This window comes from Anomaloglossus baeobatrachus, chromosome 5 (genome assembly GCF_048569485.1).
Source record: "Anomaloglossus baeobatrachus isolate aAnoBae1 chromosome 5, aAnoBae1.hap1, whole genome shotgun sequence".
Taxonomy (NCBI): domain Eukaryota; kingdom Metazoa; phylum Chordata; class Amphibia; order Anura; family Aromobatidae; genus Anomaloglossus; species Anomaloglossus baeobatrachus.
The window spans coordinates 313545065-313571141 of record NC_134357.1 but is presented as its reverse complement, the minus strand read 5'-3'; the positions used below and the strand labels follow the sequence as shown (position 1 = coordinate 313571141).

At 42.0% G+C, this 26077-nt stretch overlaps 1 protein-coding gene across 6 annotated transcripts in view; it reads left to right on the top strand.

Annotated features, from left to right (window-relative positions):
* PCTP (phosphatidylcholine transfer protein) overlaps positions 1–26077 on the top strand; it is a 126827-nt gene that overhangs the window by 37840 nt on the left and 62910 nt on the right. For 5 of the 6 annotated variants that reach the window (XR_012754261.1, XM_075349713.1, XM_075349715.1 and 2 more), the window contains exons 2-5: positions 5563–5680; positions 13616–13695; positions 20185–20356; positions 20465–20532. Coding sequence is in view for 5 of the 6 variants with exons in the window: in XM_075349713.1 (XP_075205828.1) it covers positions 5563–5680; positions 13616–13695; positions 20185–20356; positions 20465–20532 (438 nt within the window). In the remaining variant the exon portion in view is untranslated. Of the gene's footprint in view, positions 1–5562; positions 5681–13615; positions 13696–13934; positions 15341–20184; positions 20357–20464; positions 20533–26077 lie in introns of those variants that run through there. The other variant, XM_075349711.1, reaches the window with a different exon arrangement.

Genomic DNA, 26077 nt, shown 5'->3' with positions numbered 1-26077 from the left:
TCTGGCGCTGTATCCAACTCTTCCAGCACCTGCCTGCTATACCTGGCTAGCATACAAAAATATGGCGAAGCTCACGTCCTTTTTTTGTAGTTTTTTGGCAAAAAAAATAAAAAATGCTTCCCTGGATTTTCCATTGCCAGTGAAGGTAACACCAAGCAGTGGGGGTTAGCAGCCAGTAGCTGCTTGGATTACTCTTAACTAGCAATACAAAAAATGCAGCGGGAGCCCATATATATTTTTTTTAATTATTTATTTAAATAACTAAAAACAAAATGGGCTTCCCTGTATTTTGATTGCTGGACATCACAGTGCTGTAAAAACAAATCTTTAAAAAAAATGACGTAGCGCTCCGCGGTATTTTTGATTCTCAGCGCAGATAAAGCAGACAGCTATGGGTTGCCACCCCCATCTGCCTGCCGTTACCTTGGTTGGCAATCAAAATACAGGGAAGCCCATTAATTTTTTCTATTTAAAAAATAGTTAAAAAAAAAATGACGTTGGGTCCCCCCATTTTTGATAGCCAGCTAGGGTAAAGCAGACGGCTGTAGCCTGAAAACCACAGCTGGCAGCTTTACCGTGGTTGGGGATCCAATGTGGAGGTCCCCCCAGGCTCTGTTTTTATAATTATTTTATAAATATTAATAATTACACAATAAAAGTAGGGTCCCCCCCAAATTGGATCACCAGCCAAGGTAAAGCGGACAGCTGTGGTCTGGTATTCTCAGGGTGGGAAGGTCCATAGTTAGTGGGCCTTCACAGCCTAAAAATAGCAGGCCGCAGGCACCCCAGACGTGGCGCATCCACTAGATGCGCCAATCCTGGCGCTTCACCCCAGCTCATCCCGTGCCCTGGTGCAGTGGCAAACAGGGTAATAAATCGAGTTGATACTAGCTGTAAGGTCACCTGACATCAAGCCCAGCAGTTTGTGATGTCATGGCGTCTATTAGATACCCAACATCATAAACTGTCAGTACTAACAAAAAAAAAAAATCGACAAAAGAAATTTATTTGAAAAAACAATCCCCAAAACATTCCCTCTTTCACCAATTTATTGTAAGAAAAAAAAATAAAGGGGTCCCACGACGACTCTGGACCGTCTAGAATATGGGGGGAGACACTCAGGGAACGTATCCCCCATTTTCTAGGAGTGCAGACCCTTCATGTGAGGAGTGTGGGTGCAATGAATCTGCACTCACTCTCCCCGGGTCCACAGCAGCAGAGTCCATGTCGTAATGGTTGCTACCAAAGCTGCAATGCCCTGCTCATGAGGTAAGGGCATGCCTAATCAGGAGAACTATTCTACATTTCCAAATATTGGTATTTGCTGATATTATTGCTATTCCACCTACTATATATTGGGGATAGGATCTTGGAGATGGAATACCCCTTTAAGTCCAGTTATCCAGCTGAATGAATACTTAACAACAGAGCTCGCTATTTAGATGTGTTTTCTTGTGGCGTATAACGGACTCTCATGTTTGGTAGTCATTCAGCAGGGCAACTATAAAAGCAAAATCTGCTGTTTATAAACGGCAGATCAGAATAAGGCTACATTAACACGACCGATCCATTTTTGCGGTCTGCAAAAAACAGTCCGTTTTTTTTCACGGGTGCATCCGTGTGGCATCCGTTTCCGTTCCGTAGACGGTCCGTATGTCATCTGTTTCTCATCCGTGTGCCTTCCGTTTTTTTTGTGTACTGCAAAAAAACTGAAGGAGGGTAAATGCATAAATTTACCCAGGATCCATAGCTTCAACCTACATGAGGCGGTCACATGTTCACTCCAGTGCCATTTTCTACTGCTTTTCACAGCGTAGAGCGCTCTGGTGATTTTCTTGTGCTTGTGCACTTCATATCAGTCTTTTCTGTCATTATAATGGCAGAAAGACACATAATGTCCCACTCTCCTGCATTTTGTAATTTTGCACCCTTTGGTGCCTTTCATGTGGCACTAAGGGGTGCTTAGCTTTGTATTTAGCCAAAAAAATGAAAAAAAAAAAAAATGACGTAGGGTTCCCCCTATTTTTGTAGCCAGCTAGGGTAAAACAGACGGCTGCAGCAGCCTGCAGGCCACAGCTGGCAACCTCACCTTGGCTGGTAATCCAAAACTGAGGGCACCCCACGCTGTTATTTTAAATTAAATAAATAATTAAAAAAAACAACACGTAGGGGTCCCCCCAAAATTGGATCACCAGCCAAGGTAAAGCAGACAGCTGGGGTCTGATATTCTCAGACTAGGGAGGTCCATGGTTATTGGACTCTCCCCAGCCTAAAAATAGCAGGCCGCAGCCGCCCCAGAAGTGGCGCATCCATTAGATGCGCCAATCCTGGTGCTTCACCCCAGCTCATCCCGCGCCCTGGTGCGGTGGCAAACGGGGTAATATATGGGGTTAATACCAGATGTGTAATGTCACCTGGCATCAAGCCCTGGGGTTGGTGAGGTCAGACGTCTATCAGATACCCGACATCACCAACCCAGTCAGTAATAAAAAAAAATAGACGACAAACACATTTTTATTTGAAAAAACACTCCCCAAAACATTCCCTCTTTAACCAATTTATTAGAAAAACAAATCCAGGTCTGGTGTAATCCAAGGGGTTGCCATGACGATCCACACTGTCCCAGTCAATGAAGAGCAGAATGTTCCCCATTGGCTGGGAGAGCAATGCAGTGACCTGAGCTAACATCAATGGGTCAGCCCAGGTCACTGCAGGGCATGACAAGTGCTGCTGTCAGCGAGGTACATTACCTGCGCTGATCTCCTGCACTGCTGACAGCACCTGTCACTGAGTTCAATGACCGCCGCCTTCACAGCCAAGTATCGCGAGAGGCCCGTGACGTCACCGCTAGTCAGTCTTGGGTCGGAAGCGAGAGAAGGTGATGTGACAAGCGGCGGCCATGGAGGACAGTGACAGCACTGAGGTCGGGACTTCATCACCGCAGGTAAGCCGAGCGGGACCATGTGTGCAGAGTTCAGTGTGCAGAGTGTGTGTGTGTGTGTGTGTACACGTACATGCCGCGTGCAGGAGGGGGCGGAGTGAGCTGAGCGGGGAAGTGTGGGCTTCCTGCACGTAACTAGGATAAACATCGGATTACTAACCAAAGCGCTTTGGTTGGATACCCGATGTTTATCTTGGTTACCAGCTTCTGGCAGGCTGCCAGCGATGGCTCCTGCACACTGTAGCTGTAAAAAGCCCTGCTTTTTGCTGCTAGAACCGTTCTCGAACGTATCTAGAACTATTGAACTTTAGCAAAAAGCTCGAGTTCTAGTTCGATCTAGAACAGCCCCCAAAATCACTCGAACCGCGAACTGGAGAACCTCGAACCGCGAACCGCGCTCAACTCTAGTCCTGGCCACTAATTGCTCCCCCCGACCTTAATTTTTAAACTCCTTCCCAGAGCCCACCCTTAGTTCTTTACACACTACTCCTCCACCCAGACTCTCATTTCATCTACCTTAAAGTTCCAGCTCTAAGCTCCTTGATCCCAGTAACATTCAATCCAAAAGTCTTCCTAGTTTGCAGGGTAACTCCCTGCTGGCCACTTACTCCGCTAGGGCAGTATCTGCTGCTATATCCTTACAATTTTCTTTGAAGTACCATTATTCTGTCCTGTACATTGGAAGCATGTTAGGTATTTTTGGCATCATTTACCAATAGTATATAAAAGTCAAAACCAGAAATACAACAAAAAAAGAAAACACACTATAGAAATAATGTGCACAGTATCTCTACCATATTTTGGATCTGGGCTTACAAATTATATTATTACAATCATTCTGGGAGGGATTTTCAAAATCAATAAATCCTTATCAGGTCTAAGAATGTTTAAGAATTTCTGTAGTCTGTACTTTAAAATTTGGTAATTTTGGCAAATTTGAATTTAAGGGGTGTGAGAAAATGTTCCTCTTGTCTGAGATGATGCTTTAAAAAATAAATTAAGGCATGCTGATTAGCTGAAACCTTTATGTTTCCAGCCATTGCTGCTCTTGTGGTCTATGTTGGGACAGGAAACAATGATGTCCGTTTTTCGGCATCATCACTGCCGAGACAAGTGGTTGCGTCTGTCAGGTGACATGGGACCTCATCTATAGCTCTTCCAATATTCATAAGTTAGCTGTAAATAGTAAGACATATAATCTACTAAGGTATTGCTATAATGTCAGTAACCTCTCTCTCCGAATAGCTGCTGCATTGAGGTCCAAGCTTCTGGTACTGTACTCTATACAGAACAGTGTTACCTGTGCAGCATGTGAAGCAGTACATGTATGGCGCTAAGCCAGCCATCTTCTCTATCTTTACATCAGCTGTAACAGAGAACAGCCTGATCCCTTCAGACATCACTTTGGTCATGTGTTGATTGATGAATTACTGACGTGGATCGAACATAGGACCGGAAGCCAAGCTATTTGGACTTGGTTGGAGTGCCTTCCATAGAATTGGGTTAGCTTGCCTAAAAGAACAAAGTTAATAAATTTCATAACTTATTGTTACCAACTAATGTGTGAATATATTTTTTTTTCTGAGCAACTGCATTGCCTGAAAGGTGTAAACAGGATATGAATGTTGGAGCTACAGACAAGGAAATAAAAGGGGGCATAAACAATTTGCTCTCATTTCATGCTTTTATTTTTCTTTGATACTCCAGAATGGCAGCCAGGTGCTATTTTGCATTCTATCAGACAGTTAGGGTCTGTGCTGTATTCTAGTGATGATTGGTGATGAGCGAGCACTACCATGCTTGGGTGCTTGGTACTTGTAACGAGCAGTTGGACGCTCGAATGGGCATGACTTGTGTACTGATTACCCGAGCATGGTAGTGCTCGCTCATCACTAATCGTAAAGAGTACCAAGCACTCGAGCATGGCAGTGCTCACTCATCACTAACCGTTATGAGTACCGAACACCTGAGCATGGTAGTGCTCGCTCATCACTAATCAGTATGAGTACCGAGCACTCGAGCATGGTTGTGTGCACTCATCACTAATCGTTATGAGTACAGAGCACCCGAGCATGGTAGTGCTCACTCATCACTAATCGTTATGAGTACAAAACACTGAAACATGGCAGTGCTCACTCATCACGAATCGTTTTGACTACCGAGCATCCGAGCATGGTAGTACTCACTCATCACTAATCATTATGACTACCGAGCACCCGAGCATGGTAGTGCTCACTCATCACTAATCAGTATGACTACCGAACAGCCAAGCTTGGTGGTGCTCGCTCATCATTAATCAGTATGAGTACTGAACACCCAAGGTTGGTGGTGCTCGCTCATCATTAATCAGTATGAGTACTGAACACCCAAGCTTGGTGGTGCTCGCTCATCACTACAGTGTTCTAATGTTGACCCTATTAACTTACAGCTGTGAATTGTGCATCAGTGTATCAGGTTTATTCTACTATCCCTTTTTTTTACCTTTTTATGTATTGTATCTTTTCCAGTGTTTTGTTAAACTGCATGGATAAAGAGACATGTCCATATATCCATTTTGTGATTATTTTTGGTTTTGTCCTGTTTTCATATTTCATTTGCCTTATTATGATTGCATGTTACAGAAAACAAGTCTCTATGAATATAAAATCTATGGTGGCCTGGCCGATTGTCCAGCAGAGCTGTGTGCCGATGTATACATGGATTTGGATTACAGAAAAAAATGGGACCAGTATGTAAAAGGTATCTTTAATCAGCACACTGGGTTAAGGGATTTTCCGGTGTTTTTCCATTGAATATTGAATACCCATATATTGAATACCCATATATTACACAGATAATGTATCCCTGCTGCAACCATATTACATACTGTTAATGACACTGCTACAATCACTGTGGGGTACCCATTCTATCCAAGACATTGTACAGATGAGGTTTTTCCTTCTCTGAAAATGTTCTTGCATTGAACTGTCCTGTGCTGTGGATGAAACCTCTAGCTACGTGTAAACTTCTTATGCTTTCCATTTGTATGTGCCCTAAAACTAAAAAAGTGAGAAAGAATGCGTAAGGAAACCCGCTACAGCCCCCTAGTGGTTAATATAGGAACATGATTGTTAAAGGTAATATATTTTCTAAAAAGAACAATAGTTCAATTTGAAATAGAGGTAAAAAAATATTTTTTCTATTTTTAATATTTTTGTAAATATTGACAAGTAACATAAATGAAAAAAAAAAAAAATTCGCAAAGAATTAAAAATAATCTGACGCTTCTTGTTTTCTGTAACCTACATGTCAGCTTCGCTGTATCACTTGGAAGAAAATGAGCATAATCTCCTTATCAGTAGGTGGTCAACTTAGAGGGGTTATTCCGGTGGTGTTCATTTCTGTATTGGGAGGTAAGTGGTGATGATGATGAAGACGTGTCGTCTACAGCCATTTGCCAGGACGGCAGATAATCGGCATATATTGGGCACAAATCATTAGAAACTGTAGATGCAATGTCGTCACCTCAGCTTACCTCTCAAAGCATAAGGGAGTCGCATCAGATTAACCCTTTAAATACAGCACCATCATTTTTGTGGATACCTGGATAGAACAAGATAGAAACATACACAATAATAAGGCTTCTCATGCTACTTATTTGTCACTCCCTGGTCTCGTTATGGGAAATGTAATCAATCCATCATTTCTAGACTGCATTAATCTATAAAATTTCTTTGTCAATCGACTTGCATTCATTTAAGCTGCCATAAATCACGGAGAAACTACTGTGTATACAGACAATAAAGGAAGGAAGTACAGTGGAACCTTGGATTAAGAGTAACTTGGTTTAAGAGCGTTTTGCAAGACAAGCAAAGCTTTTTAATATTTTGAAACTTGGTTTAAGAGCAATGCTTTGCAATAAGAGCAAATATTCACCATGTACACTTCCGATTCTGTCCTTTCACCGCACTCTGACCCGCTCTGGAGGTAACTTTCTGTACATATGTACTGTATAATGTATACAGTATACCATTGTACAGTACAATATATACTTTATAGCATGTTTATCAATTTGTATTTGTGAATACAGTATTGATTGAATAGATTTGGGGTGTTTTTTTGTGTGTTGTACTAGAATAAAGGTTATCATATTTATACATCATTTTTTCTCTCTATAGTACCTCCAGCACACCAGCAATTCTATTGTAAGCTAACGTGCAGTTTAATTTGTTGTATATGTTGTTTACTATACTGCACAGTATTTTGTATTACTGTAAAGTAATAATTATATATGAATACAGGACATTATTTTGTATTTCTGTAATAAGTTTCTATAAAAACAGTAAATATTTTTGGGTTGTGGAATGAATTGTTTGCGTTTCAATTATTTCTTATGGGATAATTCGCTTGATATAAGAGTAACTTGGTTTAAGAGCGCACTCCCAGAACCAATTATGCTCGTAATCCAAGGTTCCACTGTAACTATCTTCAATATGGCTGTTCAAAAAAAAGTTTTTAGAGATAAAAATAGCTACAAAAAAACCCCAACAAAAACATAACATAACTCATGCAGGAAAAAGAACTGCATTTAAAATCAATAAGAAAAAAAAAATACGCCACGTAACTACAAACTATACCTTCAAGCAGTCGAGGTATACATCCTCCGACCCGCTATTTAAAAACACATTTGTTCATACAGACTTGACTCCCACACAGTGCAACATCCTAGTACCTCAATATTATATACTAAAAGATTGCAGGAGCTTAAAGGCCCTGTTACACGCAGAGATAAATCTGCAGCAGATCTGTGGTTGCAGTGAAATTGTGGACTCTGCACCAAGCAGCATCTTCTTTACCATCTATCACCAGCACGGGGTGTGTGGGGAGGTGGATGAGCAGCACATGGCAGGGATCTCCTAAACTACATATCAAAATGATGATCATTTAAACCCATTTGGTATAATTGGTTACTCATACATCCAGTGTTGGACTGGCTACCGGAGGAACTGCCAGTTATACCAGTCCTGGCCGCGGTTACCTGCATTGAATTTCGGAGCTCTCACCTGCGCTCCGGAATGCAGTCTGGACTTCGGAGCTCAGGTGACAGGTTCGGAGTTAAGCCCTGCCTGTCCGCAGCTGTCATGAACTGAACCGCAATCGCCGGGGAATCAGTCAGCGCTCGCGTCCAGTCCTGCAAACCCCGAGTTCAGTCACGCTCTGGTGAGAGCTCCGGAGTTAAATCCAGGTAACCGCAGCCAGGACTGGTATTACTGGCAGTTCCTACGGTAGCCAGTCCAACACTGGATGTATGAGTAACCAATTATACCAAATGGGTTTAAATGATCATCATTTTGATATGTAGTTTAGGAGATCCCTGCCATGTGCTGCTCATCCACCTCCCCACACACCCCGTGCTGGTGATAGATGGTAAAGAAGATGCTGCTTGGTGCAGAGTGAGGAAAGTTGAGAGCATAGTTTATATTTTTGCGTTTCAATGTTTGTTTGTTTTTTTTAGAAAAGTGGAAGGATAGGGAACATTATTACATACAGGGCCCAGGATGGGGAACATTTTTACATACAGGGCCCAGGATGGGGAACATTATTACATACAGGGCCCAGGATGGGTACATTATTACATACAGGGCCTAAAATAGGGAACATTATTACATAAACTACCCAGGATAGGGAATATTATTACATACAGGGCCCAGGATGGGGAACATTGTTACATACTGGGCCCAGGATGGGGAACATTATTACATTCAGGGTCCAGGATAGAGAACATTATTACATACAGGGCCCAGGATGGGGAGCATTATTACATACAGGGCCCAGGATAGGGATCATTATTACATTCAGGGCCCAGGGTAGGGAACATTATTACATACAGGACCCAGGATGGGGAATATTATTCCATACAGGGCCCAGGATGGGGAAGATTATTTACAGAATGGGGGACATTATGAAATACAAGGCCCAGGACAGGGACATTATTACAGGACAGGACAATATTACAGGGGCACATAGATCTGACCAACATGCTGGTTGGGGCCCTGGTTCAAATTTTGCACTGAAGTCTATAGAATCTGGTTACACCACTGACCAGCTGATGTCTGTGTACACAGTACAGGATAGCTTGTATTCAGATTATTATTTACTATTCTGTGGCCACAGACATCAAATGTATAAAAATGTGCACCCTGGATGTGTTATGCTATGCACAGATATACAGTGTTATATGCACTGACTGATCCTCCACTGGCACATTCAAGAGGACATCACTAATGATGAGCAAGTACTAAAGTGCTTCAAAGCTCTTTACTTGAGTGGAGCAGATTGGACGCTCTGATGAGCTTGACTTGAATAACAAGTATAATGGAAGTCAATTATTGGGCAGTCTGGCTCTCCGCTCACATACAGCCAGCCATAAACAGAGCATTTCCGGGGGAGGGTGGGCTGCTTTTTTTTTTTTTTTTTACACACACATCATCCAAAAATGTTGTTTTCACCCCCAGTGAGAGTCATTCAGAGACTGCAAGTGTCTCTCACTGGGGTGCCCCCTACCATTATTCACTGAAGGGAGCCGGCTTGTTGTGTTGGATCATTCATGAATGACACATCTGAGCACCCTTGATACTTGGCCAAGAACTGAGCATACACGACCACCCCGATGCTCAATCAAGTATCAAGCAGTGGCGAGCACACTCACTAATTCTTAGAAATCACATTATAGTATGATAGTTCTACATATATATATATATCTATATATATATGTGTATATATATATATATGTATATGTGTATATATATATATATATATATATATATACATACATATACATATACATACATATATATATATATATATATATATATATATATATATATATATATATATTCAGTGCCTACAAGTAGTATTCAACCCCCTGCAGATTTAGCAGGTTTACACATTCGGAATTAACTTGGCATTGTGACATTTGGACAGCCTGGAAGTGTGAAATGCACTGCAGCAAAAAAGAATGTTATTTTTTTTTTTTTTTTAAATTGTGAAAAGTTTATTCAGAGGGTCATTTATTATTCAACCCCTCAAACCACCAGAATTCTGTTTGGTTCCCCTAAAGTATTAAGAAGTATTTCAGGCACAAAGAACAATGAGCTTCACATGTTTGGATTAATTATCTCTTTTTCCAGCCTTTTCTGACTAATTAAGACCCTCCCCAAACTTGTGAACAGCACTCATACTTGGTCAACATGGGAAAGACAAAGGAGCATTCCAAGGCCAGCAGAGACAAGATCGTGGAGGGTCACAAGGCTGGCAAGGGGTACAAAACCCTTTCCAAGGAGTTGGGCCTACCTGTCTCCACTGTTGGGAGCATCATCCGGAAGTGGAAGGCTTATGGAACTACTGTTAGCCTTCCACGGCCTGGACAGCCTTTGAAAGTTTCCACCCGTGCCGAGGGCAGGCTTGTCCGAAGAGTCAACGCTAACCCAAGGACAACAAGGAAGGAGCTCCGGGAAGATCTCATGGCAGTGGGGACATTGGTTTCAGTCAATACCATAAGTAACGTACTCCACCGCAATGGTCTCCGTTCCAGACGAGCCCGTAAGGTACCTTTACTTTCAAAGCGTCATGTCAAGGCTCCTCTACAGTTTGCTCATGATCACTTGGAGGACTCTAAGACAGACTGGTTCAAGGTTCTCTGGTCTGATGAGACCAAGATCGAGATCTTTAGTGCCAACCACACACGTGACGTTTGGAGACTGGATGGCACTGCATAGGACCCCAAGAATACCATCTCTACAGTCAAGCATGGTGGTGGCAGCATCATGCTGTGGGGCTGTTTCTCAGCCAAGGGGCCTGGCCATCTGGTCCGCATCCATGGGAAGATGGATAGCACGGCCTACCTGGAGATTTTGGCCAAGAACCTCCGCTCCTCCATCAAGGATCTTAAGATGGGTCATCATTTCATCTTCCAACAAGACAACGACCCAAAGCACACAGCCAAGAAAACCAAGGCCTGGTTCAAGAGGGAAAAATCAAGGTGTTGCAGTGGCCTAGTCAGTCTCCTGACCTTAACCCAATTGAAAACTTGTGGAAGGAGCTCAAGATTAAAGTCCACATGAGACGCCCAAAGAACCTAGATAACGTGGAGAAGATCTGCATGGAGGAGTGGGCCAAGATAACTCCACAGACCTGTGCCGGCCTGATCAGGTCTTATAAAAGACGATTATTAGCTGTAATTGCAAACAAGGGTTATTCCACAAAATATTAAACCTAGGGGTTGAATAATAATTGACCCACACTTTTATGTTGAAAATTTATTAAAATTTAACTGAGCAACATAACTTGTTGGTTTGTAAGATTTATGCATCTGTTAATAAATCCTGCTCTTGTTTGAAGTTTGCAGGCTCTAACTTATTTGCATCTTATCAAACCTGCTAAATCTGCAGGGGGTTGAATACTACTTGTAGGCACTGTATATATATATATAGCCAGGCTGAGGATCAATTAGTACGGGATGCTGTATACTTCCATCTGCAGATCTGCAGTCTCTATCTGACCCCCAAAGTGAGTTATTGCTGCAGACTGAACTTACATGCAGATCTAGTGATGATGGAGCCAATGACTCCCACTGACAGGATGGCCTGCTCTGTGTGAAAGTCCAGCTGTTGCAATAAGTCACCATGTGCCTCAGAGCGACTGCCATAAACATACCAATAGGTGAGCCTGGTCCTATCAGCCCCTCACTCTTCACCTCCTTCCTGACCCGGTTCTGTGTGTGCTGACCTCCAGCCTGCTCACAAGCTCCTCTCCTATTGGCTGGAGGATGCAGCCAGGCACGCTGGGTGGGACGAGATCAGCTGATGCAGTCCACACTATGTGCAGTGTGGGCAATCTGCAATACAGGGATTTGGCCAGCTGGCACTTGTGTAGTGTCAGCACCAGGCTTCTAAAGCAGTAGACAGCTATGTGGCCCGAAATAGCTGCTGAGAGATCGGCCCAGAGAGTATTTGCCCCTCTGCCCCCCAGCCCAGCCTGCCCTTGCTAACAGATGTGCCTCTCCCATGCCAAAAGCCTACAAATATAAAGTGCAGGAAGAATCCAGCATTAACCCCTTCACAATGCAGCAATTTTTTTATTTTAGTTTTTCTTCCCTTACTTTCAAGACCCATGACACTTTATTTTTCCTTCAATATAGCCATATAATGGCTTGTTTTTGCAGGACAAGTTGTACTTTTGAATGACACCATACAATCTGCCACATATTGTACTGAAAAACAGGAAAAAAAATTCCAAGTGCGGTGAAATTGCAAAACAAGTGCAATTCAACAATTCATTATTTTTTGTAATTTTTTTTTTATTTACCATGTTCACTATATGCTAAACTAAGCAATATTATTCCCTTGGTCAGTACGAGTTATAGATATCTATATGTATAGTTTCTTTTATTTAAGCGGTGAAACAAATTCAGAAATTTGTCAAAAAAAAGAATTGCACTTTTGTCGCCATTTTCCGAGACATGTAGCGTTTTCATTTTTCAGAATCCTGGGGCAGAGTGAGGGCTTATTTTTTTGTGCAATATTTTGCTTGTCTTTTATTACAATGTTGCGATGACCAAAAAATCTTAATTCTGTCATTTAATTTAGTTATATATTTTGTTACTAAATACAAGATACACATCCTTTAGTGCCACATGAAAGGCACTAGAGGATACAAGCTTAGATGTGGGGGGTTAGACATTATATAGCTGTTTGATGTCTATCTAGCTATCTATCTATTTATATATCTAGGTTCTTGCAATATGTAAAAGATATGACAAACACATTGCGCATGCATGTACATGTGCTGTCCAAGTGCCGTCTGTGTGATGTCTGTGTGCCCTACTTGTGCTATGTGTTTTTATCACACCCATTGACTTGTATTGGCAAGACACGCAGTCACTTTCAACATACTGTGATTTGACCTGCACGCCAAATTTTGTAGAAGAAAAACTTGCAGATGTGCTCTGCCTTATTTTTTAATATTGGTGCGAGTGCAGTGCACTTTCAGATTTAATACGCTGATGTGACTGAACCTTAAAAGAGAATCAAAGTATCAATTCTCCTAAGTACACTTACATACATTTTTGAACAGCAAGGTGGCTGGTTCCAAACACCTCGGAGAACTAACCTCAGATCCTCTGCGGATGTAGACTTGCCTCTCAATATAATCCCACATCATGCCTCTGTGGGGACCATATCATAATTTTCAGGACTCATTGTTCTTCTTTGTGCTAAAGATTTTTTTCTTAAATTATATGTATATATAAAAATACATTCATAAAACATAAAGCTCAAAAAAAGATGACAAAGTGCATCATTCAAGATGTTTATTCAGCCAAAATGACAGCCATAAACGCATCTGCACACACTGTGTTCAGCCCATTCTTGAAGGATTATTTTGAAGTAACAATTATAAATAAATTTTACTTTCTTTTTTTTTCTTTTTGAAAAGATATTTGTCTCTGTTAGGCCTCTTTCACAGGTACGTGCCTCCGATACGTGTTTGGCAGTTTTCTCACGTACCGGAGACACGTACTTACCAAACGCAACACGCAAGGATAATACGTGTCTCGCGGCACGTGCGTGATTTTCACGTGAGTGTGAGAGAGGCCTTAGAGATACCGCAAAACAATACTATTTTTTCATTCTGCAGCTCTTTATGAAGACCAAAATGGAGAAGACAAAGTGATATACTGGGAAGTGAAATATCCGTTCCCGCTTTCTAACAGAGATGTATCCTTTTGTAATGAATAAGGAACAATTGCATTCAAATGACATTAGTATCATCAAATTTGTAAAATATTCAAAAAAGTTCCCCCTCTTTTTCATTTCAAAATTTTCAAAAAAATTATTTTTTGTGTTTTAATTTTTTGAAGATTCTGGAATAAGAATAATCTAGTGAAAAAATGACATTTTTAATTGTTACCCATTAAAAATTTATATTTAACGTTTTCTTTAAAAGTTAGATTTAGCCTTACAAACATGTGCTATAAGAAGAGCTGAAAGAATTGAAAAGCATGTGGTACATTTGGAGTCAGGCAGCCATCTTGGATACTAGAAAGTATCTGATAGTGTCTCTGAATCTTTACCCGAGACTCCAAAGCCAACCTCTTCTTCCGCGTCATCTTCTCCTGAACGCACACCGAAATACAAAACTGCAAGCACTACAACAGCGAGTTTACTGGTACTGAAAAACAACATTTCTACACATAAAGCAAATAAAGTGCTTGCAACCATTGCTGAACAAGGTCATGATGTACGGGTTCCAAGTCAATCGGGTGTCCGGAGACGAATAATCTCAGAAAGACAGAAAATGAAAACCAAAATTTTTGAAAAACTTCAAAGCAAAGATCCCTATTGTCTCCACTTCGATGGTAAAAGAATCCAAGGGGAAGAGTATCAAGTAGTTCTGCTGAAAAATACCACAACCAAAATCAAACTCGGTATTCTGAAATGTGAGAATGGTTCTGCCACGGCTATTCACAAGGAACTACATCAGCTAATTGATGAATACGACGCTTGGGAAAATATTCGCATGATAATCTGTGACACGGCAGCAGTAAATACTGGTCGTTTGAACGGGATTGTAAGGCTGATACAGGATGATGTCTTGAGAAAGGGATTTCAGAAGCCACAATACAGTGGCTGTCAACACCATGTACTCAACCTCCTACTGAAGCACGTCATGAATTTCCTTATTCCAGAGTCAGCGAAGAAACCAGAACTCAATTATTTCTTCATTGACAAATTAACAGAAAACTATGCCTCACTTCAGATTGATTACCACCAAGTTGCAACAGATGATGTCAACACAGGCGAGAATCCTGGATGGCGAGATGATTTCAAGTTCTTATATGAACTATGTCAGGCATATCGTCATTACAAAACAACAGCACGTTGGCCTCGAATCAGTTGGAAGAAACTCCCAAACCTGCACATGGCAAGATGGAACTCGCGAGCTGTATATGCTGTTATAGCATTTTTTCTGATACCAGAGTGGCGCCGTGTCCTCGGCATTGCATGCGACTTCATCTACTATGAATGGGTAAATGCCTGGTTCCAGTCGCAACACTACAACAAAGCGTCCTTCAATGAACTGTTAACCTCACTCACCAAGACAAAGTGCAAGAAGGCAATTAAGTGTTTGAAGGCGCACTGGTTGGTCGAGGAGTCATTAATTGACATTCCCAGATCTAACCAAAATGCTAAACGTGCTGTAAAACTGATGGAGGAACTACATGCGAAATCGAAAAAAATTGAATTTTTGAATCTAAAATTCATAGGAAAAAATAATTTTTAAACACTTCTTTTATACATATTGTACTTATAATTAACTGTTTTATACCGTATTTGTTAAAAAACGAATAATAAAAGTTGCTTAGTTATTACTATTATCGTTTCAATAAAGCAAAATTGCATGTCCTTTTTTTGGGGGAAAATAATTTTTGCCTTATTTCATTTGAATGAAAGGGGGAACTTTTTTTAAAAAACAAAAAAAGCAATACTTATTCTTAAATTACCCATAAAAGTTCCTCGATTGCACATGGTTTCATAAAAAAAAATTTTTTGTCATTACACTAGTGCACGTCATCTCTTATTCACTACCTATTGCAGCATGCAGCAATTTATTTTTTTCTTACGGCAACTTGTCATGAGAAAAAAAAACTAGTCTGCACTGCTCTATAGTATAACATTGGAGCAAGTGCTAACTGATGAAACATCGGATAATACCATACTTGTCCAAGTTATGCACTAGCTATACGATAGTGTGAGTGCACCCTAATGGTGGAATTTTTAACTGTAATTCCTTCCGGTCATTGGATATATTGGTATGTCCCATTAGGTATTCCCACAAATGGATATACAGGTGATTGTGTGGGCACAGGAACTTGTACGATAACCGTGGGAGCTTGAATAAGCTGACAGCCGAGCTCCTGCAGTAACAGCCATGGCCGGAGTCAGCACCATCCCTTGCCTGTTTAACTCTCTAGTTTTCATGATTAAAGATGGGCGGATAGTGAAATACTTGAGTTCATATAATGCTTATCAAATACCTAGTACTATTTGTCACCAATAACGAACCTTATGCAAGTCAGTTCGGAACCCGAGCATTTTTTCTTGAAGATTTCCTAGAAAAATGATCGGGTTCCCCATTGACTTTCATTAGGTTTGTGGTTTATTGTGATGTGATTCATTGAGATTTGTGAGAAATAGTGAAATAATACTGGGTATTCGGTCCGCATAATCCGAACCCGAATATTTCACTATTCGCCCATCACTAGTCGTGATAAGTAAGACGTTTTGAAGCCAGTATGAGAAAGGGGGCTTCCTCTGTCACCATATTAGCCCTTCTGCAACACGTTAGCAGGAGGCTGATGGTTTTCAGGGCAACTGACCTCCAGGTCTGCTAGGTATGGTGGCCTGTTAGGCCTTGCTATAAGAAGAGTCGACAGACCTCACTGTCAATGCAATACTGACAGGTATAATACTCCACAATAAATAAATATTGTACAGTGATTCGTTTATAAAATATTAATGTTTAATAGAAAGTAAAAAAGAAACAAAAAAGGAAAAATTGTAAAAAATCTAACAAAAAAAACACAAATACATTTTACTTCGTAAAAAAAAAAAAAAAAAAAAAATCACAATTTTTTTTAGCACAAAGTACGCATTTTTATGTACAAATAAACCAAAGTTCACATATTTGGTATTGTCATGTCCAGCTTCAATATATAAAACTATGCTACTATTTAATCTCTAAAGACAAAAAATATTTTTTTCCTTATTCTGTGATAAAAAAATGTATATGCAAATAAAAACGGTATTGCTGGAAACATCATCTCATCCTGCTAAAAATGAAGCCAATTATTTAGTTTTGATTAGCAGAATTGGGCCTGTTGGTTCAGTTCTCCACAACAGTCAGGGCATGGTCTCACGTGGGGCACCTTGGGAAAATTCATTGCCCGGGGATTAGCATAATCAAAAGGAATATTATAGCATTTTATATGGTCCGTTTATTCCTATTACCTATTGTATAAATTAAACATTTGAAACTAAAATAATATTTTAGTGGAAAAAAAAATAATTTTACATTTTTATAGACCAATGTTACAAAATTTTGTGAATCAATTGTTGGATTGAAATGCCCACTGCACAACTAAATTAATTCATCTAGAGGTGTATCTTACAAAATGTGGTCATTTTTGGAGGGTTTCTGCTGTTTTGGCATCTCAGGGGTCTTCATAAATTTTAAAGTGGTCCACTACACAGTATGGTTGTCATACAGTTCCGCACAGTCCTACATCTCATCTCTGTCAATCATCCTAGCCGTGCCCTTCATTCTGCTAATGACCTAAGACTGACATCCTCAATAATTCGAATCTCCCACTCCCATCTTCAAGATTTCTCAAGGGCTGCGACAATGCTCTGGAACACACTACCAAGAACAATTCGATTAATTCCCAACATTTACACCTTTAAGCGGGCCCTAAAAACCCATTTCTTTAGCCTAGCCTATCACCTCACCTTCCTCATCTAATCTAGTCCCATTCTGCTCTTCATAAAATTTACTTCAATTTCTTGTTCCCTGTATCTTCTGATTCCATTCCTCTGCCTGTACTTTTCTGCACTCTGTATGTATAAATTCTGGCTGGAGACCGGTCCACGCAGCTGGTTTTGAATCCCCTATTAAATTGATGACTGCACCAAATATGACAAGCTTTTCTCTCCTCCCCATTCACCTTTTGTGCCTCCACTATTTCCTCATAGACTGTAAGCTTATGAGCAGGGCCCTCACTCTTCTTGGTATCTGAATTTTGCTATTTTGTAATGTCTCTTGTTGTCTGTATATGTCCCCACTGAATTGTAAAGCGCTGCGGCATATGTTGGCGCTATATAAATAATATTAATTATACTAATAATAATAATTAATATTATTATAAAATGAGACCAGAATCAGCACTATGTTCTTCACACAAGTGTGAGTTGCACTAAATTATGATGCTATCTGATTCCATAGCAAAAACCTAAAACAGATTCTTTTTAATGGTTTTCTGAGAAATGTTCTTCTAAGCTGTATGCTCTTAGATGCACAGATCATCAAGATCTGCTGCTGGCAGCTACTTTTGCAGTTACCAATTACAAATAATGTCCCAAATGTGCTCGCTGAGAAACAAGTCTGTGAGCGCTGCATGGTTGCATGTCACTAGATTTCACAATACAAACTCCACACATTAAGAACATCTTTTTGACCAATAAACACTGGTGTGGTTGCTGTAAAATTCCATGTCAGAATGGCTGTATAATCCTTTATGAAAGTTTAAGGGGTACTTTGCTCACTACGACCTCGCAGGCCGATGGTAGCGATGCCGAGCACGATAGTCCCCGCCCCCGTCGCAGCTGCGATATCTTGTGATAGCTGCCATAGCGAACATTATCGCTACGGCAGCTTCACATGCACTTACCTGCCCTGCGACATCGCTCTGGCCGGCGAACCGCCTGCTTCTTAAGGGGGTGGGTCGTGCGGCGTCACAGCGACGTCACACAGCAGGCGGCCAATAGAAGCAGAGGGGCGGAGATGAGCGGGACGTAAATATCCCGCCCACCTCCGTCCTTCCGCATAGCCGGCGTGAAACGCGGGACGCAGGTAAGGAGATGTTCCTTGCTCCTGCGGCTTCTCACACAGCGATGTGCGCTGCCGCAGGAACGAGGAACAACATCGTACCTGTCGCTGCTGCGACATTATGGAAATGACCGACACTACACCGATGATATGATTTCGATGCCTTTGCGCTCGTTAATCGTACCAAAAAGGATTTACACACTCCGATGTCGACAGCGACGCCGGAAGTGCGTCACTTTCTATTTAACCCCACCGACATCGCAGCTCCGATGTCGTAGTGTGCAAAGTACCCCTAAGTCTCTCAGCTGACCTCACCTGACCTCCACCTCTTCAGTGTCCCTCTTCCCTGTTGAGATCTTTTATCTGCTCAGTACAATCTGCAACTGTCTTCCAGACTGAGTGGGCAGACACTAAATAAACTTGGTATTATAAAATATTTAATTCTCTAGCTTGGCTCATGTAATGTTCTTCCTAAAATCAAGATTACACAGCAATTTTTTCATGGATTGTCAAATTAAGTACACCATTCTCATCATGTCTTAATAATGAATTTAATAATCTATACAGATTGTATTCTAAAATTTGGTGAAGGATCAACTTTCAAAATGAAAATCCTTTATCCACAATGTAAAATAAAAAAGTTCTGGCATTGAGAAAGTGAAGCTGAAGAATAAAAGCAAAATACTTTATGCTGGCAGTGACATTTAGCGGAGAACAAACCCTTTAATCAAACAGAATGATGTTTAGGGCTTATGCGCACGTAACTGCTAAATATTAATAATAATTAATAATATTCTGCAGCAGTTTGACAGCAGATGTGCGCTTCAAATCACTGCAGAAACACTGCATAATGGATGCAGTATTTTTGTTAAAAATAGCCGATTTCATGCGCTCGGGATGCTGCCCCCATCATAGACAGAGTGGGAGCTGCATCCAGAATGCAGAAATAATTGACATGCTGCTTTTATGAACACACGAATTTGGGTCAATATTTTAGCACCCAAATCGCTGCGTTCAGAAATACAACGTGCACACGTATCATGCACAATCTACATAGATTGTTCAGGGGACGCAGGACGCATGTATTTACGCTGTAGTGCAATACATGCTCCTTCATCATGGACAGGTAAAGCGAGCTATAGCCGACATAGGAGGGAGTAAGGAGCGGATATTTATAGCAAAAGCGAGTGGCTGCAGTTGACATTACAACTACCTGTTAGATCACTGCAGGATAGAAAGGAACCTTAACCCCGTCAGTACCAGATGAAATGAAATACTCTCCAACTCAGGGTAGCCAACAAGCGTGTACTAGAGGAGGTCAACAATATGCTGTGACCTTCTGATCCTATATCCCCCCGAAGATCACATCAGGCTGTGACACATTCTTTTGATTATCAGTCTGGCACAACATGGTGTGCATATGCCACAATGATGATGTTGCGCCAACATGGCTAATGAAAACAAACACCGAGGGGCAAAAAGATTCAAAGCCCTCTTGCCCGACGGTCACAGATTACTCACCTGCCGATGGACCAAAGGATCAGAGTCCAGCAAATTGATTCTTCAATCCCTAGCTGTCTTTTCCTTACATATGAATATAGTATGTATATGTTCGAGATCGGAGAGATCTAATCATCGATGGGAGAAAGATTTTTGTCATTCTGGCGAAGAGTGTATCAGTTCCAAATTGTACAGAGAAGTCAGGAATTATCAGAGTCAATGGATACAAACAGAGCTTGGCAATAGAAAGCGACGGCGACAATGGCTGTAAAGGTGAGATGATTTGGGAAAATCCAGAATGACTGCAGTAAAAGTCCGAAATGTCGCATTGGGCACATCTAGCGCATAAGCTGCTCATTGTTCCTTTCCTTTACCTTGCAGTATTCATGTACTATTTTGACAATCCAGGTGGCATGATCCCTTCATGGCTTATTAACTGGGCTGCTAAGGTAATTTTATTTTTTTCACATGTACTTTATTTTCCATATTATTTGTGTCTTGGTATCACCTTTTTGGGGGGGGGGGACTTTCTGATGTCTGATGATACAGTTCCAAAACTAGATATAACTCATGATATTCATACAAGAAAGTTTTTGAATCAGCATCTTCATTTTGCATATTAGAGATGAGCCACCCCCTTAGTGTTCGAGTTCGGTTCGGTTTGTCGAACGGCGGCCTAGTTCGACGAATGTTCGACGAACGTTCGAAGAACACCTTCGAACCCCATTGAAAACAATGGCAGGCAAAAAAAACACATACAAACTCATTATACATGTACACATACAGTTAATAAACATTGCCATTACACTTACAGGTCCCCGCAACGCGTCCTGCACTCTGTCTCCCGCCGCTTTTCCTTCCAATCATCACTGCGCCCTCCCGGTAACCAGCACTGATGATAGGACCTTCCGTGACGTCGTCATAGCATGTGACCAGTCACGTGTGTATTATCTCATTGGCTACAGACTGGTCACATGGCTAGACGTCATGCTATGTCCTGTCAGTGCATCTCTCCGGTACGCGGTGCTCGTTTGAGCATCTCCGTGTACCGGTGAGATGCTTGGACACATGCTTGGCTCCTTGTTCCTGCATGTAGGTGCTCTTTACAGAGTCAGCCCACATGCAAGGACTGGATGCCACAGCCGGTGAATAACTGAGATCACCGTTGCTATAGTAACCCCCCTGTTAGATTACTATTTCAACTGCGGCAGCGGTGACGTCACTGCTTACAACCCGCAGCCTCTGCTCACTCACTGAGTGATTAGACTGCATGGGAGCAGCAGCGTCTTCCTCCCATGCAGTGCTGTCTGATGTAGCAGAGCTGCATGGGTTGAAGGAGAAAGAAGACAGAAGACCAGGATTGTGGAGGGGTGAGAGGGAGTAATAAACATGGAGTCTCTAAGTGTGTCTGTGTATTTATTTCTATTAAAGTATTTTTTCTCTGTGTGGTGTCTTTTTTTGAACCCTTTATTGGAGATTCTTAATGGCCGGGTCAAACTTGCCTGACATTAAGAATCTCTGGCTTAATGCTAGCTAGTAAAACAAAGCTAGTATTAACCCATTATTACCCATCAAGCCACCCGGCATCAGGGCAGCTGGAGGAGTTGGATACAGCGCCAGATGATGGCGCTTCTATGAAAGCGCCATTTTCTGGGGCAGCTGCGGACTGCAATTCGCAGCAGAGGGGCCCAGAAAGCTCGGGCCAACCTGTGCGGCGGATTCCAATCCCCAGCTGCCTAGTTGTACCTGGCTGGACACAAAAATGGGGCGAAGCCCATGTTGGGTTTTTTTAATTATTTTATGAAATTCATGAAATAATTAAAAAAAGGGTGTTTCCCTATATTTTTAGTTCCCAGCCGGGTACAAATAGGCAGCTGGGGGTTGGGGGCAGCCGTACATGCCTGCTGTACCTGGATAGCATACAAAAATATGGTGAATCCCACGTCATTTTTTTTTTGTGGGCAAAAAACTCCTGCATACAGTCCTGGATGGAGTATGCTGAGCCTTTTAGTTCTGCAGCTGCTGTCTGCTCTCCTGCATACATTAGTGGATGAAGTATGCTGAGCCTTGTAGTTCTGCTCCCCCTGCCTCTCCTTCCAGCATACAGTCCTGGATGGAGGATACTGAGCCTTGTAGTTCTGCAGCTGCTCTCTACTCTCCTCCATACAGACAGCAGCTGCAGAACTACAAGGCTCAGCATACTCCATCCAAGACTGTATGCAGGAGTTTTTTGCCCCCCCAAAAATTACGCGGGCATCGCCATGTTTTTGTATGCTAGCCAGGTACAGCAGGCAGCTACGGGCTGCCCCCAACCCCCAGCTGCCTATTTGTACCCGGCTGGGGACCAAAAATATAGGGAAGCCCTTTTTTTTTATTATTTCATGAATTTCATGAAATGATTAAAAAAAAAAAAAATGACGTGGGCTTCGCCCAATTTTTGTGTCCAGCCAGGTACAACTAGGCAGCTTGGGATTGGAATCCGCAGCGCAGGGTGCCCAAGCTTTCTGGGCACCCCTGCTGCAAATTGCAGTCCGCAGCCGCCACAGAAAATGGCGCTTTCATAGAAGCGCCATCTTCCGGCGCTGTATACAACTCTCCAGCTGCCCTGGTGACGGGTGGCTCACTGGGTAATAATGGGGTTAGGGCTAGCTGTATATTATCAACTGGCCCTAAGCCCGAAATTCATGGCATCACGCCAATATTAGACATGGCCACCATGAACTTCTAGTAAAGATAAAAAAAAACAACACACAGGAAAATATTTTTATTAGAAATAAAACACAACACAATTAGTGACTCCATATTTATTGAAATAAAGAGCCCCCCTCCGCAGTAATCCTGGGTCAAGGGTCCCGCGCCGTCCAATCCGGATCCAATATCATCTGATCGGTTTGCTGGAAGGCAAAGCGATCAGATTATGTGTCAGGTTCAAGGGCCTGAATCACATGACACAGCAGCTTTTATACAGCTGATGCATCAGTGCAAAACAAAAAAACAAAAAAAAACTACACACTTCTGTGCAGACTCCTGTCCAACAGCGGCAGCTGATAGTTTAGGCGGCCAGGCGGTAAAAAGCCGGCCTCACCGCTCGACTTATAGTGTCAGCTGATTCCATCAGGTGACCGCATCAATTGATCATCGCCAGGTCTGAGAGAGAGAAGAGAGAAAAAGCGAGAAAAAGAGAGAAAAAGAAAGAGAAAAAGAGAGAATGAGAGAGAGAGAAAGAGAGAAAGAGAGAAAAAAAGAGAGAGAAAAAGACAGAGAGGATAGAGAGAGGGAGAAATAGAGAGAGGAAAGAGAGAGAGAGAAGAGGAGATAACATAGAGAGAGAGAAAGAGAGAAGAGAGAGGAGAGAGAGAAGAGGAGAGAAGAGAGATAGAGAGAAACAGAGAAGAGAAGAGAGAGAGAAAGAGGAGAGAGCAATGCAGCCTCATTCCGTGAACTGCTCCGATTTTAGAGGTGTGTCCCGCGGCTCACAGCTGATGTCTGGCTCCTCCCCTCAGTGCATAATTAAATTAAATTATAATTTTAAATAAATAATTATAATTTAAAATTAAAAATTAAGTTAAATTGTTTACTGGGACGGCCGGAACTCGAACTCGTGAAGTAATTCTCCTTAGGCGGCAGCTCTACCCATTGAGCCACTGCCTTTAACCCCTTCAGCCCCCGGGCACTTTCCGTTTTTGCGTTTTTGTTTTTTGCTCCCCTTCTTCCGAGAGGCGTAACTTTTTTATTTTTCCATCAATCTTGCCATATGAGGACTTGTTTTTTGCGGGACGAGTTGTACTTTTAAATGAAACCATAAGTTTTACCATATAGTGTACTGGAAAACGGCAAAAAAATTCCAAGTGCGGAAAAATTGCAAAAAAAGTGGGATTGTACAATAGTTTTTGGGATATTTTATTCACCGTGTTCACTATATGGTAAAACTGATGTGTGGGTATGATGCCTCAGGTCGGTGCGAGTTTGTAGACACCAAACATGTATAGGTTTACTTGTATCTAAGGGGTTAAAAAAAATTCACAAGCTTGTCCAAAAAACGTGGCGCACGTTTTGCGCCATTTTCCAAAACCCGTAGCGTTCTCATTTTTCAGGATCTGAGGCTCAGTGATGGCTTATTTTTTGCGTCTCGACCTGACGTTCTTAACGGTACCATTTTTGCGCAGATGCTACGTTTTGATCGCCTGTTATTGCATTTTGCGCAAAATTTGCGGCGACCAAAAAACGTAATTTTGGCGTTTGGAATTTTTTTGCCGCTACGCCGTTTACTGATCAGATTCATTGATTTTATATTTTAATAGATCGGGTATTTCTGAACGTGGCGATACCAAATATGTGTGTAGTTTTTATTTTTTTAACCCTTTAATTTTCAATGGTGTGAAAGGGGGGTGATTTGAAGTTTTAGGTTTTTTTATTTTTTTTTAATTTTTTAAAACTTTTTTTTTTACTTTTTTTTTTTATTTTACTAGTCCCCCTAGGGGGCTATTGCGATCAGCAATCCGATCGCTTTGCACTATCTGCAGATCTCAGCTACAGAGCTGAGAACTGCAGATTTGCTGCTTCACTTTCAATGCCGGCTGTATTCCGGCATTGAGAGGAAGTGACTCATGTTAGCTACAGGCGTCATCACATGACCCTGTGCTACCATGGCAACCGCCGAAAGTCGCGTGATCATGTCACGTGACTTCCGGTGGGGGCGGGGTAAGTCACTGTCATGGCGGCGCCCATATACATATCGCTGCCAAGACTTTGGCAGCGAAATGTAAGGGGTTAATGGCCGCGGGTGGAAGAGATTCCACCCGCGGCTAGCAGGCACACATATCAGCTGTTGATAACAGCTGATATGTGCGCTGATCGCCGCCGCCTGCCGGCGGCAGGGGGCGGGGCTTACCGGCACACGATCCATGACGTATCTAGTACGTCATGGGTCGTTAAGGGGTTAATGAAAAGCATAGGAACATTTGGTAATCTTGACCTCTGTATTGCACTTGAGAATCCAGAAGTAAATTATTCAGCTACAAGGATGGATGGAGGGATGGATGGATGGAGAGATGGATGAATGGATGGAGGGATAGAGGGATGGATGGAGGGAGGGATGAAGGGAGGGATGAATGGAGGGAAAGATGGAGGGAGGGATGGATGGATGGATTGAGGGATCGAGGGATGGATGGATTGATAGAGGGATGGTTGGAGGGATGGAGGGAGGGATCAAGGAAGGGATGAATGGATGGAGGGAGGGATGGAGGGAGGGATGAATGGATGGAGGGATGGATGGAGGGATGAGAGAGAAAAAGAGAGAGAGAGGGATGACAGAGAAAAAGAGAGCGAGAGAGAGAGATGAAAGAGAGAGAGAGAAAAGAGAGGAGAGAGCAATGCAGCCTCAGTACTAACCCTTAACCAACCCTGAGTTGCCCAGAGATAATAAATGTCCCAGAAGTCAGCATTTTACTCTGCAGTATTGTTCTAAAACGTCACTAATAATGATGAGTGAGTTTCGAAATACTCGGATTCGCTACTCGCACAAATAGTATAGCATTCGGGTTACTCGTTACATTGCGAGTATTCCCCACTGACTTGCGGTGCACACACTATTCGGAATGCATATGCGAGTATTAGGCAGTACTTGTTTCGAGTATTGCGAATCCGCGTATTTCAAAACTCGCTCATCATTAGTCACTAAATAGATGACCACCTGCATGAGCGAGAAGTCGGCTGTCAGACACAGCTGGACCCCACATAGAGAAGGCAGAGAGGGTTGGTTATCAACTCTGCCTTCCCAATCAGTGTATACTCAGCACTGAACAAGCACTGTGCATACAAAATAGGAAACACTGGTGGCACATTCTCCTTTGGACCCAGTGGTCATGTGGAGAAAACAGAGGTGCTCTGTCCTAGAAGTCCCAGAAAGCTCTGCTGCAGCCAGGAGGCTAAATTTTCTCTATAAGGCCCCTTTCACACGTCAGTGATTCTGGTACGTTTGTGCTTTTTTTTTAA